This window comes from Condylostylus longicornis, unplaced genomic scaffold (genome assembly GCF_029603195.1).
Source record: "Condylostylus longicornis isolate FDR11 unplaced genomic scaffold, ASM2960319v2 ptg000004l, whole genome shotgun sequence".
Taxonomy (NCBI): domain Eukaryota; kingdom Metazoa; phylum Arthropoda; class Insecta; order Diptera; family Dolichopodidae; genus Condylostylus; species Condylostylus longicornis.
The window spans coordinates 11,413,076-11,434,802 of record NW_026577973.1 but is presented as its reverse complement, the minus strand read 5'-3'; the positions used below and the strand labels follow the sequence as shown (position 1 = coordinate 11,434,802).

The 21,727-nt window shown below is 24.1% G+C and overlaps 3 protein-coding genes across 3 annotated transcripts in view; 2 read left to right on the top strand and 1 right to left on the bottom strand.

Annotated features, from left to right (window-relative positions):
* The first annotated feature begins 450 nt into the window (after window positions 1-450).
* LOC129610376 (probable replication factor C subunit 1) lies at window positions 451-11,511 on the top strand. The gene is made up of 3 exons (XM_055522946.1): window positions 451-622; window positions 9,398-10,281; window positions 10,341-11,511. The coding sequence occupies exons 2-3, from the start codon at window positions 9,399-9,401 to the stop codon at window positions 11,168-11,170; spliced, it is 1,713 nt and encodes a 570-aa protein (XP_055378921.1). The 5' UTR covers window positions 451-622; window position 9,398; the 3' UTR covers window positions 11,171-11,511.
* A 1,097-nt stretch (window positions 11,512-12,608) lies between these two features.
* LOC129611090 (uncharacterized) lies at window positions 12,609-14,959 on the bottom strand. The gene is made up of 7 exons (XM_055524035.1): window positions 14,771-14,959; window positions 14,539-14,618; window positions 14,354-14,447; window positions 14,201-14,269; window positions 13,845-14,144; window positions 13,426-13,694; window positions 12,609-13,367 (listed from the first exon to the last, which is right to left on the bottom strand). The coding sequence occupies exons 1-7, from the start codon at window positions 14,799-14,801 to the stop codon at window positions 13,098-13,100; spliced, it is 1,113 nt and encodes a 370-aa protein (XP_055380010.1). The 5' UTR covers window positions 14,802-14,959; the 3' UTR covers window positions 12,609-13,097.
* A 1,288-nt stretch (window positions 14,960-16,247) lies between these two features.
* Window positions 16,248-21,727, top strand: part of LOC129611062 (inositol polyphosphate-5-phosphatase A) — a 127,453-nt gene continuing 121,973 nt past the window's right edge. Inside the window, exon 1 of the mRNA XM_055523989.1 lies at window positions 16,248-16,898. Coding sequence (XP_055379964.1) covers window positions 16,836-16,898 — 63 coding nt within the window. The 5' untranslated portion in view covers window positions 16,248-16,835. The remainder of the gene's footprint in view (window positions 16,899-21,727) is intronic.

The following is a 21,727-nucleotide window of genomic DNA, read 5'->3' as shown; positions in this document are numbered from 1 at the left end:
TCTTATCGTTTATTTACTTTTTGCTTTTTTTTTCTTTTTTTTTCCTTCTTTTTTTAATAATGATCAAAAAATTTGAATTTTTGTGTATTTAACACGTATATATTCTTAAGTTAATAATGACGTTTCATTTATATTATATAAAAATATTGTGCTCTACCTAGAAACATAAAATATATGTACATGCATGTATGTGAGTTTAAGTTGATATTTTTTTAAAAAAAAAAATATTTGAGTTGATAAAAAAAACCCCAGAACTTGATTCCCCTAGTTATGTTAGTTTACAAAATACTTGGGATATTTAAATTGGATATGAAATTTCCCACTCATATTTTACGAAATGGTATTTCGATTTCGATAAAAAAATTCTTAAAATGAAATGGCAGCATTTTTTTACTGGCGTATATTTCCCCGCTTTGATAGAGGAAAAAAATTTTTCAGTTTCATGGGAAATTTAGATTTGAAAACATTTCGTAGAAATTTTACTATTGCGGTTTTTGCTCATTATTTTTTTTTTTAATTAAATAAAAGAAACTTTAAAATTAAGATTTTCGAATTTATATTGAAATATAAAGCGAATATTAAATAATTTAATTTTCCTCAAATAATAGGAATTTAAGTACAGGTTAGTGAAAATAAATTTACAAAAAAGAAAGCTCCATGTCCTTTGATTGTATTTATGTATATTTGTATGCTACATTAAGAAAATAAAATAAAATTTTTTTTTTAAGAATTCGTCCCGGGTTTTTGTTTAAAATACTAATAAAAACGAAATAAATTATGTAAAATAATTAATATCAAAAGATTTTCTAAGTGAGAAAATTAATAAAAAAGTGCTAAATAAACTGATTTTTATATTTTATTGCAACTGCAATTATAAATACAGTAGAAAACTCAAGATAATTTTTGAAGCGTCTATTTCGCATTTCTTAATTGGTGGGACCACCATTTTAATTTCGTTAAAAAATTTTTAGTATATTTTTTTTTTATAAAGTAAAATTCGTGTGATATTTTTGTAGGTACACATTAAAAGAAAAAAATAATAATTAAATATTGCCTTTGTGCATAATTTTGTTAAGAAAATTTATTAAAGCGGCCAAATTAAAAATATCCTTGATGTTGAAAAAGTATTTTAATAATATTGAGAAGGTTAAGGTAGTTATTAATCGCGCCAAAGCAATGGGAATTTTGATTCAAAATTACATAAAAAGGGCAAATTTACTAATTTTTAAAAAAAAAAAATCCGAGTTGAATTTTAATTCAAAGTAACATATAAGTAATTTTATAATCGCATCCTATTTTAGATTAGACAAAAATGTAAGCTTGGTACAAGAATGTTTGTGTCTAGGATTCAAGATATTTATTTACCCACGCATCTAAACTCAAATTACAACAATGTTTGCATAAAGTGTATACGTATGTACCATAATATGTATAATAGATACATACATATATCGTACATTATAATTAATATGTAAATTAAAATACAGGTTTAATGAGTAGATCTTGAAGTAGGTATTTACATAGGTACCTACCTGAGTAGGATTAAAAATCACGATTTGTCAAAAATTTTCCATAAACAAAACAATTCACATACATACACACATATTTATGAATATAAAATATATTTTAATTGTGTATCAAGTGAATTCTTAGTAAATAAATAAATAAAATTTCATAGATAATTAAACCACTCATTGATTATATTTTAACGGGATTATTAATTAAAATATTTAAAAAAAAAAATAATACCTATTCTGCATTGTTACCATAAATATGTAAATATGTATATATGGGGTACCTACCCATAATATATGTATTCATTATAGTATATAATACAATAATGAATACAAAAAGTACTCCACAATATTTATTTGTATTGCATGCTCAAAAAAAGTCTTAAAAATTAAAACTACAATCACATTGCATTTTTAAATCAATAAAAAGTTTTTAAAATTTTTTTTTTTACCTACCTATGGAATATATGTATATGTATAAAAATACTATATTAATTTCTTGACATATGGCTGTGTTAATATCAAAAATTTTGATGTATTGGATGCGAACATTCATGCTTGCAATTCACTCAATAATAAACGAACACAAAAATTCTTTATAAAAACTATCAATTATTTCCTTATATATATATATGTATTATGAGTATCTATAGGTAAAGGTACTTATGCATGCATATTTTTACACACAAATATCTATATTACATCGAGTAAATGCATTCATACCAAAATGTCAATGTATTTCGTTTAATGCATATTCGATTTTTTTGTTTTTCATATTTTTTTTTCATTTGTTTCACTGCGATATTTATAGTTTCTTTTGCTATTTTAATATTAGGTAGGTATGTTCCTACCTATACTCTAGTTTATAGGTAGATAAATGAAAAAATACAAAAACAAAAAATGGAAACGAAAGAAAACAAATAATTAAGAAAAAAAAAGAACCGGCTTATTGTGTGTATTGGCTACCAGTTTCACTTTATTAAAAATGATTTGTAATAGCTACATTAGTAAAAAATGTATAACAATAAATTACTAGTACAATAATTATTGCTAAGGTGATATTGTTGTTTGTTAGTAATACGATTTTACTTTTATACCAAGAATAATTTGTACATGTCAACATAACATTGAAATATTCCTATTTTGATTATTATACCAGTTTTTTATTTTTAATTAATTAATAGTTGTTTTGTTATACATACATAGGTACATACATACTGTGCATAGAATATAAAAACAAAATATTAAGAAAATGCAATAAATTCCAGACACAATTAATGTTGTTAAACGTTTAAATGTTTTACTTTAATTATTGAACGTTTTCAGAAATAAGAAAGAATATTTAAAAATTTTTTTATTGCTGGCAAAATGACAACCGCCAAAACATAAAATATATATTTAAACAAAAAAAAAAAAACAAAGATTTATGTATAAAATATACTTATAAAATAATCATATTTAAATTTGTCTTTTACATTCACACAAACCTACATATATAACACATATAATTTGGTAATAGAAAGGTATTAGATATACCTACTCACTGTCTGTTAAATAAAAAATAAAAATAAATAATGTTTGATATATAATAATAATATATAAAGCAGAACATAATATAAATAATAAAGAGTGTACAAGAATTGTTTTCATATTTTTCATACATTTTATAATTTTATTAATATGAAAAGCAAACGTGTACACTTTGTTGGTAACACCATAAGATTTTTTTTTTTGTTAATATATGTATGTATGTAGGTATTCAAATACATTGTCATAAAAATATATTTGTATGTCACATATAAAGTACATATGTACATATGCATATACATTTATTATTTAATTTTATAATGTTATTGTTATGTTTTGATAACATTATAAATTTAGTTTCCGACTGATAACAATTTAGGTGCTAAAATTTTTAAAAATAAATAAAAAAGCCAACTGTGATAATTACAAACTTTAAATTATTGCTAAGTGAGCGGTATGCGGCAATTAAAATATCTACATTTACGCAAAAAAATGTATTTATACTTTGCGGCACTTTAATATTTTTCGCGATACAAATACTGAGGTTTTGTTCAATTATAAATCGCCATAAAAACGATGAAATTAATATGGATGGATCGAGTTAGTGAAACAGTCATTCTTTTAGTGAAAATTCTTTTTTGCACCAGTACTTGCTATAGCCCGTAAATCCTAACTTGAATTTTAAATACCGGTTGTTTTCAAAAAAAAATCTTAATTAAATTGACTTAACCATCAGTATCCTCTAAAAAATAAATATGTATTATATATATCCACTTTGGTATATGATTAAATGTAAAACATAAATCTTATAGATATTGTAGTTAAACTTACTAGGTACCTACAAGCTTACTAAAAATTTTTTTAGTCATAATAACTCAAAAATTTTAGATTGGTTCGGTGCAACAGTGCATTATCAATTTGCACAAACTCGTGAATATTTCCCATATTTTGGTTCTAACATATGATTTCGTTGCGGTCGTTGCGCGCTTTGCTGTACATTTAAATAAAACTGCATAACGCGTTCGTTTTGGTTAGGTTAAAAAATTACTAACTTGTAAATATGTACATACTTCTTTTTTTTTTAATATACTTACATAATTGAAAGAATGTACATACCTATCTACTTACAAATAAATTTTCAACATAATCCTGGTTATCGATGCTTATAAATTCTTTACTTTTTAAGATTATTTTATGTGTGAATCAAAATATTTTATTTCCAATAAAATAATATAAATAATTTTGTTTAAAATTGTCAGATTAATCCAAACTGTAATTGTTTCCAAGATAATGTAATTTGTTTTTATTGAGAACCATTTGATCGCTAATTAAAATACAAGCGTAAAAACGTAAATATAAATTTAATATAAATTTATTGAATCAAATTTTTATAGATGTACAATTTCAAATCTTCTCTTCAAAACTAAGTCTTGTGTTGTCTAATTTAACAATCTTATCTAATTTTATCAAGTACTTATAAACATACAAATAAATAAACAAATAACTATTTTTAATGTACCATTTTAATTCTAAATATGTACATGTATACAATTACTAAACTTATCGATTCGCCGATCACCCCTAAAAAAATTTTTTTAATTTAAAGCATAGGTACTTAAGTTTCAAGGTTCATTAAACTTATTGCAGTAGTACCTATCTATCTATATAGCATACATCAATAAAGAAGAGTTTTTGATAACAGTTTACTGAAGGAGTGTTACAGTTACAGGAGTGTAGTAAATAAATCACAGACAACAATCAAAATTACGATTTTTAAAGATATTTTAAATACATAGCACATAAAAACTACAATAATTGAATTCCAATTCATAAAATTCTAGAAAATTTAAAAAATATCTAAAATACGATACTCTACTCACTGAGGGTTGTGTATATTATATATTTGAGTAAAACTTTTAGTGTCCATAATTTTAACTCTCCGATTTGAAATTTAAAATGGTAAAATTAAATAGAATAAAATAGAAATGGAAGTTTTGTTATAGGACACAAAGTAAAATTGAGTTTGTCAACTCTGCGGTATCCATACAGATCCGGTAGTAGTATTTAAATTAACTCTGGGAACAAATTGCTAAGATGGTTTATCTAATAAATGAATTAATTTTTTTAAGTATGAAAACAAATAACTATTGTATAATTTTTTACAATTTGTTTAATAAAAAATTAATTTAAAAAAATATTTAATAATCTGTTCAAATAACTTATAACAATTTAAATATTGTGTTTAATAATATGAATGTATAGTTGCTCCCATAACATAAATAGAAAATATATTAATGTAATTTCTTTCTCTTCAGTTACTAATAAGCACATTTACTTAAAATACTTAACAATATTTAATAAAAGATAATCTAAAATAAAATTGAAAAAATAACAACAATGTGGCAAGCACTTCAAAGTACTCTTGCAGCATTAAAACTAAATACTTTATTGTTTAATGATTAATATACTAGTACTTTTTACTGTTAATTACTTGATTACTAATCTGTGTAGTTTCTTTTAAAATTAATATAAAAATTTAAATTAATGAATAAAGTTGGGTCAAACCAATGGATTGTATTGTAGCACTTTTCCCTTCAACAAGTGAAAATTCTGCTTTTAAATACAGTCTATGTATACCTATCACACTATAAAAATTATTTTCATTCATATACAAAACTATTTCTAGGATTGCATATATTTAGGATGACGCATATATGCAGTCTTTGAAATAAAGCAAAAATTAACATAAAAAGGGGTTAACATAATGCTCGATTTTAAGGGTTAATTGTGTGAGTTAAGAAAAATAATTATATTTTTTAGTGTCATGGAATTTACCGTTAGCTTTTTGAGTTTATAAAAATTTGGAAAAGCTTGCGGTTTCGGAAATATAGGGTGTCAAAAATTCAAATTTTACGAATTTCAAGAGGTGATAACTTGAGAGGGGGTGGAGATGGAAAAAAAATTTCTTCTAACGAAATGAACTATTTGTTATTGTCTAAAAGCCCCTAAAATTTCAAAGTTCTAGAATATAGGATCTAGAAGAAAAACGACATCAAAAATTTGGAAAAAAAGGACTTTAGATAACGGTAAATTTCAACGGCCACTTTGTTTTTCTAAAGTTTAACTATAGTATACCGCGCTAGGGGAAGCAAGCCGCTGCCTTTCTGCGTTTGCAAAATTTCAAAAATGCTTATGGTTTCATTGCAACAAATATTTAAAAAAGGCCATTTTTAGGGTTTTGGGGGGGTATAACTTCTAGAGGGGGGGAGATAGGTAAAAATTTTGTTCTACGAAAATAAGTTTCTAGTAAAGATCTATGTATATATAAAATTTCAGCTTTCTATCTTTAAGGGTGTAGAAGTTTTGTAAACAGACACACGGACAGACGGACGGACGGACGGACGGACGGACGGACGGACGGACTGACAGAGTGAAACTAATAAGCACTTTTTTCAAAAAATTTTTTGGAAAAGTGCTAAAAACTTTAAAATAGAATCATGTTACACAGAATTATAGCACCAAACGAATGAATTACAAGTGCAAGTGAGAAGAGAAAACTATAATAAATATGCAATTCACATTTTGTTGTATTGACTAACAAGATATTTAATATTATTTTACATAAAAATTTTGCTTTCAAATGATTGATTTACTTTAGTGACACAAAAAAGACAGGCTTAAAAAATTTATTATATTTTTTTGCATTATTCATAAATTTCTTATTTCTTTATTCATTTCCACATTTTTATCTTATTATTACTAAAGTAATAGTAACATATTTGTTTTTGTAAACAAAACGAAAACTACCTTCATCTGTTTCAAAAAAAAAAAACCATAATGGAAAAAAATTTACTCTGATTTCAATTATTTAAATAAATAAAATAAAGAATTTTAAAAATATTTAAAATTGCTGTCATCAAGTTTCAAGTGTTTGTATAACAAAATTTCGGTAAAAAAAAAATAATATTGAAAATTAGAAAAATTATTCAGCAAATATTGATAACAATTACAAATTTCATCATGTACACATAATTTTAATACTCTCTTGTTATATGGATGGTATATTAATTACAAATTTTCTTAAATGTCGGAATCGGGTCATCCATTCTTCAAATCGCTAATAGTTTTTGGTATTAAATTCAAGTATGCTTTTCAAATTAGTCTTAATAATGCTGATAAAATTTCACAATGTTTGTTCAATGTAAAATCAATTTGAGAAATTTAAAAAGACCAAATACCTAATCAGAATTTACGTTAGAGAATAAAAGCTTGCTACAATAATAAGTATTAGCCAGAAAATATTCGTCAATTTCATATTTCTGAAAACTTCTAACATTTTGAATAAAAATTCGGATTTTTTTTTATATGTATGATGTGAAAAATTGAACATACCAGAAAATCAAACAGTCGATTGAAGCGCAATGGCAAACGTGTGTAAAGGAATGTGGTTAATTAATAAAATATACTCAAAAATATTTCTACACTACATATTTAATCACAATGAAGGAGTAAAAAAATTATATGCGTGCAGGAACTTTTTGACAAATTTTAAAAATCCTGTGTCTAAAGCATTGCCCTTTACCTCATAGCCTATCTATGAAACAGCTAAACGTGTGTAATATTATTTAGTCATACAAAGGCATACAAATATTCAAAATGAATAACAGAAGAAAATTAAAGAAAAAGTATTGGAAATTCATAAATGTATTCATGTTCACGCTTATTTGCAAAGTAGCCATAGACGAACATAAGATACTTGTACGAATAATAAATTAGTTTTATTAGGATTAGCAAAAAGTAAACCAGCTTCAGATCAAAAGTATTTTAAAATGATATAAGGACATAAGAAGCAGATAAGAATCTGCGGAAGTTTCCTTAATTTGTAAGAATTTGACCTAGAAAAGTTGTAGAAGGTGGAAAGATCAAATTCAATAAATTGGTTTTCCGTTTGAGGAGTCGTTTTTGTGTTGCAATAAAGAAAACCAAATTTTATTAAAAACTATTGGGTATGAAAAACGAAAAATTTCTTGTATAATAGATTTTTGCCTTTTAATATTATTAAGAACTTATAGGAGCGGTTTTAAGATTTTATTGTTAGTGTTATGATGATGAATAACAAACGATAGAAACTGAAAAAATTGCACTTTATTTAGTTAAATAATTTTTTAAAAGAAAGTAGAACAAAAACAATTTAAAAAAAAATAAATTAATTTTCGTATGCTAAGAAAATTATTGTGGCCCCTAACAATATAAACAAAAAAACAAAAGAAATCAACAAAATCCCCTCGTTTCACTTCACATCTTTTTTGTTTTTAATTTTTTAGTTTATTTTCGTTTAATAGTTGAACAGTGTGACGACACATCAACATTTCCTTGTTTTCAAAAAATTTTTTCGCATCTACCAATACAAAAAAAAATTATTAAAGTATTTGAAAATATTTAATTTTAAAGGGCTTCAGCTTTTTATAGCCATATAACATAAATAAAAATAATTTTTAGGATGCAATGAAAAATTTTGAATGTTCAGAAATTTTTTTTTTTTTCATATTTATTCTTGAAATTATTTTAGCGATTTAATATATTGTATGTATACAAACATAAATAATAATTTGAAATCAAGAAAACAACAAAATTTGCTTAAAGAACAGTGAACAAATATAAAAACCAAAAAAATTTATTTGAGACGTATAGGATGGCAGCCTACAGCACAAACAACATTTGGACTGTAAATTACAAAAATCGTCTTCTATATTTTCCTTTCTTTTATTACATTTATGCATGTTATTATCTTTTTATATCACTTTTAAAATTTACACTTTATAGATTTTACAATATGGTCTTTGCACGATTCGAGAATCTTAGGTTTGAGATAAATAAAAATTATGTAATGTTGCATTATTCAGAATTTAATTTTAATAAGAGCAAATAAACCTAGATTTAAACTTTGATACGAAAAACGAAGTAGAAGCTGAAACATAAGTGTTTTTTCTTTTATTTCAAATATTTTACTATGAGTAAAGAATAGGTATTAGTCTACGATTTCTTACGTGAAACTTAATACGTTGTCTTGTAAATAATTCGTATTTGATATATTTTTTTCACATTTACACAACATTTCTTTGCGCTCTACTTTGCTTTGGCGCCAAAATATTTACACTTGCCTGAAAACGTTACAAATGAATTGTAATAAATTGGAGATTGAATAAAATTACAAATATTTTAATGAAGTATAATTTCAAATAGCATAATAGATTCGTATTTTCAATAAGTAGCAAAAAATATTAATAACTATTTGTATTTGTAATCTCCAATAATATTTTTGATTTATTATAAAAATTTTTCTCTTATTTTTTTAGGATGAGCTCAAAGTTAGCAAGTCAAACAACTGGTGGTCGTCGTACACCATTATCATTGGGTCCTGCAAGTGGTCAGAAATCAAATCAAAAATTAAATGCTGAATCTAATCCACCTGATTCAACTACAATTGATTTACGAAATCGTAAATCTGATGACAAATCCCCAAATTTAGAAAAAACTGATTCGCCAGCAAAAATTTCAAGTGCCAAAGAAACAACAAACAATTCTACAGAGAACAAGAAAGAAAAGACTTCAAAAAAAGACTCAATTAATTCACAAGAAAATGGACATGACGATGAAAAGCAAAATAATAAAGACGAAAAGCAAAATAACAAGGATGAAAAGCAAAGCAACAAGGATGAAAAAACTAATTCACAAAAGGATGAAAATCCAAAGAAGGCTGACAAAAAAATACCGCGTGATAGCCCACGTAATAAAGATGGACTGAAAACTGATGCCAAGGAAAATAATAAAGAAACTGAAAAGACTAAAACAACTGACAAGGAGAAAGGACGTGCTACTCCAATTGAAAAGAAGGAAAAGAAGGATCAAAGTGATTTAAAAAAAACACCTGTTGAAGAAATTGTTCTTCCAAAAAGATCGTCTCGAGCAACTACATTAGCCCAACAAGTTGCTAAACAAGAAACTGTAACATTAAACGTTACTACGGATTCTTTGAAACAACAAGCAGATCTACATGGTTTCGGAGAATCTTTAGGGAATGATGTTGAAATGGAATCTCTTTTATTAGATGTTGATGTATCAGAGTCGGCAACAACAATTCCAACAGCTGCCAAAACATCTGCTCATTCTCCTTCACTAAGATCATCAGCCCGTAAAGCTACAAATGACGAAATTAAAGAAAAACAACCATCATTAATACGTAAATTATTTTTTTTTTTCATTATCTTAGGAATTTAAAGATTAATTTAATATTTTTAGCAAGGCGAAGTGCAAGAAAAGAAACTCCACTGAAATCCCCCGAAAAATTACCAGCAGTGGATGTTCCAGTAACATCAACTCCTGATGGAAGTACTTTTTATTCTTTACCTCCAACTTCGTTAAGGCAAATTTCTGGTAGAAGAAGCTTGCGACCACTTAAAGAATACACATTTCAGTATAACAGCAATTATCGTGAATCATACCGACGTATTAATACTGAATTTGATTGTACAAACAATACAAGTATGAATGTTACGGTTGGTTCTGAGAGCGCGCCACAGAGCGAATCTTTTATATCATCATTTTTTTCGTTTGGTCGGGGAAAAAAACGCACCCATACACCGCCACCAACAGTTTCAACAACAGATGAAATTCAAGATGATGCTGTTAACACGAATACAGCTAGCCCAAAACGTCCAAGATTAGATTTGAGTGGTTTAATTGGAATAGTTACAAGCCCCGTTACAATGCTCAAAAATCGTATATATAGAGGGAAAGTTGATTCAAGTACACCAAATAATAAAACAGAAGATCTTGAAGATGCTGAAGTGGATGAGGATGGTGTAGAAAATGTTTCAGAAATTATTTCAGAAGAAAAGAAAATTATATTGGAAGAGGAAGATTCAAAAAATGAAAATGATAACGATAATGAAGACGCGACAATAGATTTAGATGACGAAGAGGAAAGTAATGAATCTATTGAAAAGGAAAAAAGTGTTGAACATTTGAATAAAGTAGAAATTGGTGATGAAGTAATGTCAGGTTTAAATGAGGGTAATAATGAAGAGGTTGTCAATTCGAATAGACGAGGAAGATGTCACATAATGTAAAAAAAAAAGTTGAATTTTTTTTCTAGATTATTTCAGTTCATATAAATACATACATATATACATAAATATATATATTTTTGACATCATATTCATTAAATATAATTTTGATTAAGAAATTCGTTTCTGAGTAATATTTTTTTTTTAATTAGATTACATAAAATTAAAAAAAAATGTAATAGATGATTATCTAAAAAAAATTAAAATAGAAGCAAATGTTTTAGAATCTAGTTTTAAGTACCTTATAAAATAAAAATATAATTTGTTTAAATATACTTAAACAAAGAAAAATTATATAAGTTAATTTTATTGACTAAGTAATATATTTCCTCATTAAGAGATTGTAGAATAGAGCTACACAATTTATTTTCGCTTAAGTTAATAACTAAATAATTTTTCACTAAGGTTATGAAATTACATAACTTATTCTCAACTGAAATAAATTATTAAAATATAGTTTTACACTAATTTGATAGATAAAACTTTGCTCAGTCAAAATTTGTAGCAAACAGTTGCTTTGTAAAATTTTGTAATAAGCAGTAATAATGCTTAAAAATAAAATTCTATTTAAGTAGCTGAATTAAACGTTCATTCAATTGTGTTTTGTTAAAGTTATCCTTTTTTAGTTTTTATTACTAATTTCATAGTGATAAAAAATATACGTATGTATGTTTAGCTTCCAAAGTTATTGCAATTTATTTTTTTCTACGAAACTTATTAGAAAATTTTAAGTTAATTTTTGCCAAAATAATTGTTGAATGAATTTAATAATATTTCACGATTTAGTATAGGATAACAAAAGGATAAACATATATATATAAATATGTATATACATATATATTACTATGAAATATGTATATGTATATATATAATATACAAAAATGCATAATTTTATTCCAAAAATTCTATGTTTTATACCATATCGTTCAAAATGATCCCCAATAAAGCAAAATTTTATTAAAAAATAATTTATGGTCTTTTAACTATGATGATGCGTACTGTCAAGATTTAATTGCACACATTGTATACTGCTCGCACAATATAGGCTCTTATAAATTTTAGTAAAATTTAATAGATTTAAAGGAAATCTAATTTTCAAGTCTAAATTGAAAATCCTGGTTGTTACTTTTTTCGAATCATGCAGTTCTATTTTAGAAGTAAAAAAATGCAAAGTCTGAAAATTCGTAGTAGAAATTACAATAATTATAAGCATTTGAATTATAATTTAGTATTAATTGAAATCCATATGCTGACTTCTAAATACATTGTTCGGTTAAATTCTTTATGGAAATCCATTTGAAGTCTAATAAATAATTCTATTAATCTTGTAAAACATAAATTCCCTCTTCAGTTATTTTTAACTGCAAAAATGAATAAAAAATCAAAAAATTTGTTTACCATTTTAACTTTTATTATAAAAATGTTTTTAAAAATATTTTATATACTTAATATTATATTCTAGATTTTTGTTTATACTAGTAAATTGAGGCACATGTCTTTTTAATTTTGTTTTTATTATTAAAAAAGTAAAAAATTAAAGTTTATTCGCATTGAAAACTCCTTGAAGTTTTAAAATACAGTTATGTATGTATATGTATATTATTGTTAAAAAATAAAACTTATCATATTCCGCATTAGAGTTAGGAAGCTCTTAAAATTTTCTTCTTCAACGTATGGAATTTGTTTTCATTTTAATATTCATGATCTACTTGTAAATTATTTCTTTTAATTTCAAATGACACAAAGGTGTACTTAATGTATTTAACTTTTTCAACATGAAACAATGTGGATGTACGTTCAATAACTAATTCACGTAATTCGAATAATTTGATTAATATTAATGGCATAGATTCTTTTTTACTCTTAATGGCATTCGCTCATGATTTTGATTACTATTGAAAAATAGGAAAATATAAATTTTCTCATTTTTTTAATTTATAAGAGATCGAGGGAATAAATTTTGTTTCACGTAATCCTCTACAACTTCTTTTACTTTTTCTGATGTTATATTTGGATGACGTAATTCGTAACCAAATTTTTTCAGTTTTGAATTATCTAAATTCAAATGCTTGTGATATAACAACTCTTCATCCATATAAGGTGTCAATGGAGTATTTTCAATTCCATCCTTTTGAAGTAATTCAGCCCACGGACCCATATGTTTATCATTTATATCACTTACCGCCTCTGACATATTAAGCTAGAATAGTGTTGTTTTTTAATGCATATTACCTACATGTATCTTTTTGAATAATTACCTTTGTTAAATTTGACATTACAACGCCCCAATAATCTATATTAATATCAAAAATATCAGTAAGAATTGAGCTGAGAGATCCTTGAGTCGTGTTTGAATCATCGACAATATTAAATACTTCTCCCACTGCCTTTTCATTTTGGGCTAATTCCCATATAGCACATACAACATCATTTATATGAACAGTGTTTAGTTTTAAAGATTCATTCCATAAAAGTTTCATTGTTTCGTTTAAATATTTGTACAAAGCGGCAATTATTACTCGCGGCACTGAAAAAATAGATAATATTTCAATAAAATATTTCTTTTACTTATTTTCTTCATAATGTAAGCAAGTTATCTATCAAAGTTTAAATGTACAACTAAGAAAAGTAATAGCCCCACACTTTTTTTATTCTTTATTTAATTACTCTTTCTTACTTAAATATCTTTTATCACCAAATCCATAAACAATTGGTAAACGAAAAATAGTATAATTCAAATTTTCAATAAGTTTCAGCTCTTTTTCCACTTTTAACTTATATTTAGCCAAACATGTCCAGGGATCCAACTTGCAATCCTCCTTCAATGGATTTTTATCACTTGAATTAATACAGCCTGATCCTAATTCGATGTACCGTTTAACATTTTGAGTTGCGGCTTCGTTGGCACAGTTCATACTTAATTTAAAAATTCCTTCTTTATAGACGGCATCACTTTGATTTGGACGGTTTTCAGAAGCTAAAATTAGTTGTAATAATATAATGAAACCCGTTTAATATTATATTGAAATTTACCGGCATTTATAACAATGTCCCAGGAACGATTTTTTATTTTTGAAGGCACAAAGCTAGTTTTGCATGAAACTACATAACAAAAAACAACGATCTTTATAATGTTACATTACATCTATGTGTACATATATATGTATAACGTATTATGCAAATTACCTTCGTTAATTAGATTTGCACTACAAAATTCAACAATTGGATTATCGAAAGCTTCACTATGTTCCTTATTTAAATAAGCCATTTGCGGGGGTGTCTTAAATAAATTTAAATTTAAATTTTAAAGTTTATTGTGTATGTACATAATATGTACATATATATTTACAGACATGTATTTGATCGATTACCTTATCTACAATTCGAATTTCTGAGCATAAATTATTCGTTACTAAATAATGTACAAGATTTCGACCAATAAAACCACAACCTGCATAAAAAAGCAAAGAATATTAATTTAAAAATAAAAAAAATTCGAAATAAAATTGAAATTTATGCACTTTCTTTTATCTAACAGGCAATCAGTGAATTATCTTTTAAACATGACTCACCCGGTACGTCATTTCATTGTTATGCACTTACCTCCAAATATCAATACAGTTGGTTTATCCATTACGTTTTTTTTCAAATTAAAATACAAATTGATTATTTTTTTTAATATAAATTTAATTAATTTTAACTAAAATTTCGGAATGTTTGAATTAAAAAAAAAAAAATACTAAGTTTAAAGAGCACCAAAGCCACAACAAAAGCAAAGTTCTCAACGGCATAAACAAGAATATGACAATTTGATAAAGAAAACAAAAATTCAATCAACTGGTAGTCTGCACTCTGTATGCACAAATCACAATATATTTGCAATAAAAAATTCTGCATAACTAAAACGCCATTGTGAATTGTTAAGGGTTGAACAAAGTAATTATGATTATTATAAATTCGAGAAAACTTATTAATACAAATTGATGTCTTCAACTGATTGCTTAATTGATTACAAATTTTAGGGCCGAATACAACAAAATTTTATTAATAAAATACTAAATAACTTCTAATGACAATAATAATATTACAATTCCATTTTTTGAAATTTTATGTATTAAAGTTTCAGCATAATCTATAGATCGGGTTATATGATAATTTATTTGGCGCATATATTTAATAAATAATGCTGATTTTTATTCAGATAATATTGTAAAGATAATGGTTTTCAAATTTTTTGTTCTAGTTTTGCGTTATCTCTATTATTAACAAAATTAAACCAAAATTTGGGTTGGTTTGCTTGCAATATGCATTTATATTAAAATAAAAATATAAAAAATTACTAAACAATGATTTGCAGCATATCTTGCTTGTTTTAATCACTTTTTATTTTCTTTCAAATCAGAATTCTTAGTATTTTATAATGGATGTTTCACTTCTCCAATAAGATTACTCTTTTTTTTTTATTGGATCATTTTTTCTTCAAGTTATCGACTAAAAATCTCACTTTCAAAAACTAAGTGAATAAAATTTGTATACATTTTAGAAAAAAACGAGATACGCAATACCAAATTTTTCTTGTCACTCAAAAATTACATTATATAAGTATATGAGAGTTCCTCACTTTCTTCTCATTTTCCTATTGAAATAGCGGGATAGATGATCAAGCCATTAATTTGACGTTTCAAATAAGTTTAAAAGGCGTAAGTGTTAAAAAGAACTTATGCTTTCTAATTTTAACATTAAAATTGTTGTATTTTGTCAGTATGTATTTTGATAATGAAAAGAACTTTTAAGGGTAATAAAATTTATATTTAACAATATAATTTTAAGATGTTAAATGACAGAACAGAATTTTGTTAATTCTAAATAAAATTGTGAATAAATTAATAAAATTGTTCGTGTAAAGTTACCTTAATTGGACGTCAATGTTATATGACATTCAATTTATATTGTTATTTCAATTTCAACTAAACATTCAATTTTTAATTATGTTTTGACAGAGTCAAAATTGACATTCAGATACAATTTAAGAAAACTTCCCTTTTCTGTTCAGTTTTTCCTATTCTAAATTCAAGTTTTTCTTATTTTCCCGAGTGCAATAGTTGAAAAATTTTTGGTGCGGATGTTTTTCTAAATTAATTTTGAAGTATCGGGCTAAGAGAATTAAAATATACCTTATATCATTTTTAAGTAGCGCAATATTGGATTTAAAAATACACATATTTTCAATTATATTTGTATTGCTTTGTCTTATTTTGAATAATTTTTATAAAAAAATGGAAGTGTTTTTTTTATTAAGTGAATCAATTTTAATAAAAAATAAATAAAATATATGATATCTTTTATGATTGTAGCACTATCATTTAAATGATTTACTACATACAATATTTAATTTATTTGAGACTACATGTAAAAGAAATAAATTTGATTTTGTGTTAATGGTAAAATATTGCATATTTTTGATCTGTTTGTATTAAATTATCACTTATTACTATAGCAGTGTTTGTATGTATGATTTATACTTGTTGTTTAAAAAAAAAGAGAATTTAATATTTAATTAAATTTATTTTTATAAAAGGAAAAAGAAATAAAGAAAACGATTTAAAAAAAAAAAACGAAAGAAAAAACTAAAAGCAAGATATTATCTGATAAATAGGGCATCATCATCATGGAAGTCAGTTCAATACCAGTTCTCTTGATAACTGCTAATGTTGGGAGTGTTTTTGAAGACGTAAGTATTCATTACCTTTACTACCTTTTTTACGTTTTTATTTTTTCTTTTCTTTTTATATATTAAAAATAATATAAAGGTATATAATAGAAATTATCCACGTAACTACTTATAAAATATTGTTTATTTAAATACAAAAGAGATTTGACGTCAAAGATTAAAATATACACAAACCTATGTATGTATATAAAAAAATCAGCTCAAAATTAAGTAGTTCTTATAACTACTCGTATAATAGTATTAAAATAAAATAAGTTATACAAACACTTAAGTATTTGTATTTTATCAACAATATTAATATAAGAGTTAATGTTAAATTTTATTATTTAAATGCAAAATTTAATATTGTTTTTTAAATTATCAAAATAATCAATTGAATTTTTTGTTATTAAGCGGAAATTATAAAAAGAAAAATATGCATACAACTTTTTTTTTAAATATTGCCAAATATTAAATATTTTATATAAGTAATAATATTTTACACCTTATATAATTCAAGTGAAGGTGTTACTTTTGACCAAGGCCTTTTTTTTTTTTTATGATGATATTTAATGCCATACCTTATGATGATACCTTACCTATACCAACTATCTATATGAAGAAAACCTAATTTTATGTTTACATGAACTCAGATTATAACCGTGTAACTTACCTAACCCATATATATATATGTAGGTACGTACCTAATTTTAATTTATTAACTGGTTTTAATTTAAAAAATTTCAATGCAATTATAATAATATTTTAACTTTTAAGTATATTTAAATTTTATGATGCGTTTAAGTGAAACCTATTTGATATATTTATATTGAGGTAGGGTAGATTTCTGCATTTTGAGTGTATTACAGAGGAATCACAGCAAATTTTGACAATAATAGCCAGTTATATTTGTTACAATACTTATATACAAGATCCGGTCTAACATATAAGTACAAATATATAATTGTCGGCATATTTTTATATTTTTAAAAAAATTAGTACAAGTAAATAAGCTTAGTATGGTAAATGAACTTAAGAATGAGATATTTTAGTTTTATTAAAAAAAAAGGTTTAATGTTGAATAATCGAAATATTCTTTCACGTTATAAATAAGTGGATAACTATGTGTATAAATGTGAATAAGTATATAGAATATTACCTTCCGATTTTAAGGATAATTAATTTATTTGTTAAGCTTAAATTTTTTTTAAATAATAAGTACATACTTATGTATTCGCCTAAATAATTTTCTTATTTATCAATTATGTTTATTTTATTTTGTTGGGTGGGTAGGAAAATAACTAACTATCCATACACATATATCAAATATGGTGCATTTTAAAATGCAATGGCAGCGTTTAATGTTTGATTTTAATTATTAAGGAATTTTATTTCTTTACTATAACCGTCGACATATTGATAATATATCTTAATTATGAAAATATATTTACAACAAACAGATTTTAAATTAATTAAAGGCCACTTGAGTGTCTTTTTGGATTAAAGCTTGATTTCAAATTTTTTATGTTATTGCATAAATATTAATTATTAAATTTCTTTTCTATTTCCTTTATACAAATGTATTTACTTACCTACTATACTTAAATACATATATAATAAACATATATTTCAATACTGAAGTATGAGAAATTTTTTTATTAATTTATTCTGCATTTAACATTCATTCATCGTTTACAAATTTAATATTACATAATACTTAGTAACTATTATTACATATACAGAACAAATACCTGCCCATATTCAATTTATAATTACTTATGAACTTGACATTATTGTAATAAATTTTCAGTTAATAAAATATTTTTTCTTAACTTATTTTTTTAAATACAACTAAGTATAAAGTACAAATGTACCTAACAAAGTATGTATAAGTAGATATATATGTATGAAATTTAAATTACTAACTATGTTATTAAATAGATGGTTTTGTAAGGCTGTTAGTATTTAATACAAGTTTTTTTTTTTGAAATACTCATAAGTAAGTAAATCTTTTTTAATATAAAAGTTGAAAGAGTAGTATGAAGGAGAAATTTAAAAAGCAAATACTCTCACTTATATAAGTACTCGTACTATATATATATATGTGTTTCTGAATTAGGTACGTTTGTATACTTTTTTATTGTCTCTAAAGTTTCCTCTTTCTCTCTGTCAAAAAAAAAAAATTATGTTATGACATCCAATTTTATTATTTTAATTCACAAAAGACAAAAAAAAACTCATAAACTAAAATAAAAGATAATAAATTCTAACTTTAAAAAATTCCAAAGAGAAAATTTATAAAAAGTACGAAATGACATATGAGTATACTTTTTTTCTGTTTTATTTTTTATAATTTTTTTTTATCTTTTTATATTATTTCTGTAATCCAAACAATCTCCTTTTTAAAAGGATATTTTTTTATTATACAATTATATTTGCACGTACATACATTCGTATGAACTGAAGTACATAGTGAAAGTTATTAATAGGTATGTATATATATGTACTGCTATTAGCAATGAAATTGTGCTTTTTTATATAAGTAAGTAAGTATATACAAAAATGAAAACATTTATTTTATGTAAAAATACATAATATCTTTATATGAGTAACGTTAATAAAATACAAGTAAACATACTCGTAACATATACCCTATAAGTATGTACGAGTATGTAATTTTTATCCTTTTTGAAATTAAAAGTAAAAAAAAATACCTCAATGTTATTGTTATATACTTGTACATATACTTGTATATTTAAAACTGTTCCGAAATATTTTTTCATAATATACTTACTTATTTTGTATCCTTTTGAATTTGAATCTTTATGTTTGGAAAATAGAAGGAAAAATCTGAATGAAACTTAAAGTCAAACTAAGAACGTAAATAGTAAAATTTAAGGTAACGTGTACATCTACTACAAAATCTAAGATTTAATTTGAGACTGATGAAATTACGATGGCAATCAATAGAAATTATTCTATTCTCATCAGATTAACTGTCAGATGATTGAATAAAAAGTAAAATGGGAATTATTACATTTTTGGTAGCTTTAGCAAAATAAACTAATTTTTATTTTGGGTTAATTAATTTCATATACTTAAATACAAAAAAAAATATTAAATTTTTGAATTATTATTAAAAGTCTGAGCTCATATAATTTCAATATTATATAAAAAGAGTTACAGATTTTGTCGTAGATTTAATCTTAAATTTTGTCGTACATACTCGTACATACTTATGTAAACGACACCTAAAATATTTTTTAGTTACATTTGAATATTAAAGGAAATTTTAATTTAATGAAATTTCATCTAGTTTATGTTTAATGTTATACACTTAATAGCGTAAGAATTTTTTTATTTCTTCATCTAATATTTACAACTTTTTTTTTATAACACAATTTATGTACATACGTATATATGAATGTTTCTATTTCAAATTTAAAATTATTTCAGTAAGTAGCATGTATACTTACTTAACCTAATTTTACGAGAAGATTTAATTAAAATTGAAAATATTAAATTGTTGATAATAAATTGAAAAGGATTAAGTACTTCATTTTCTCATTATTTGAAAGCAATATTTAGTTATGAAGGGAATAAAATAAAATTTTCTTTTGAAAACTTTCAAAATTTGAAAATATGACTTAAAATATTTAACTATCTACATACATAAATTTAAGATTTTTTGAAACGAAAAGCAAATTTAATAAATTAAATTTGATCAAAATTTACTCATTCAAGAGAAATTTTTGCTATAGGTTTTTATATATATATATATATGTATGTAGGTAATATGGAAACATGTATGTATTATTTCACATTAATTTAAATGCAATTGGACTCAATTATTCGTATTTAAGTTCAAAATTTCTTAAAATACAATAATTTTAATTTTTCATTGGATTTTACTGCCCGAGTAGAAAAATTAAAGAGAAATAATCTTGAAAGATTGGAAAAAATTCTTTTCGAAACAACTGGCAAGGTCTACTTGCGTTATTTTTGAATTGTGTTTGAAAATATTTTTTTTTTGTTCAGCACTTTGTACTTAATTCTGTACTATAATAAGGAAAAATACACAATACTTACATATTTGAGAAAAAATACTTTTCCATAATTTTTTATCGGAAAAATTTTGCACAAAAAAAACTACTTCTGAATTGTGTAGTATTTTTAAATGGCTCTTTTGGTACTTTCATGAAGCAGAAAAATATTAAGTAATGAAAATTTTTTTATTTAAATTTCAAGTTTTACTTATTTGTATATTTTAATAAAGAATTCATTTATAAAATGCATTTTAGCAACATTGTAATTTTTTGATCTAATTTAGACGCATCTCATTCTATTTGACTTCATCATTGTAAAAATATACTGATTTCTATAATTATTTTATAAAATTATTTTTATAATTGCGATTTTGATTGATTAAGACATCGCTTACAAGTTGGCTTCTTAAGTAACTTAATTGGAAACGCTCTCGACTTTACGTAGACCGCTTCTGCTAATTATTTTTCCGGCACCAATAACCTAATTTTTTAAATGGAAATTAAATTATTTTATCTTTAAAAATTCATCAATTTTCAAAACAAAATTTATTTTTATAATTACTTATTCAACCAATTGAAAGTGCTTAAGTAAATTAATAATAATTATGTATATATATATATATGTATATATAAAATTAAGACAGAGAGGCAAAGAAAAATGTATGTATATATTATATTTAATTTTCTAATAAAATAATTAAAATCATAATATACTTAAATATGTTTAAGTAAATATAAAAAATTTTATTGTAAATCGTTGTCCCATTATTGAAAAAATAAAATTACATTTTAACTTTTAATAAA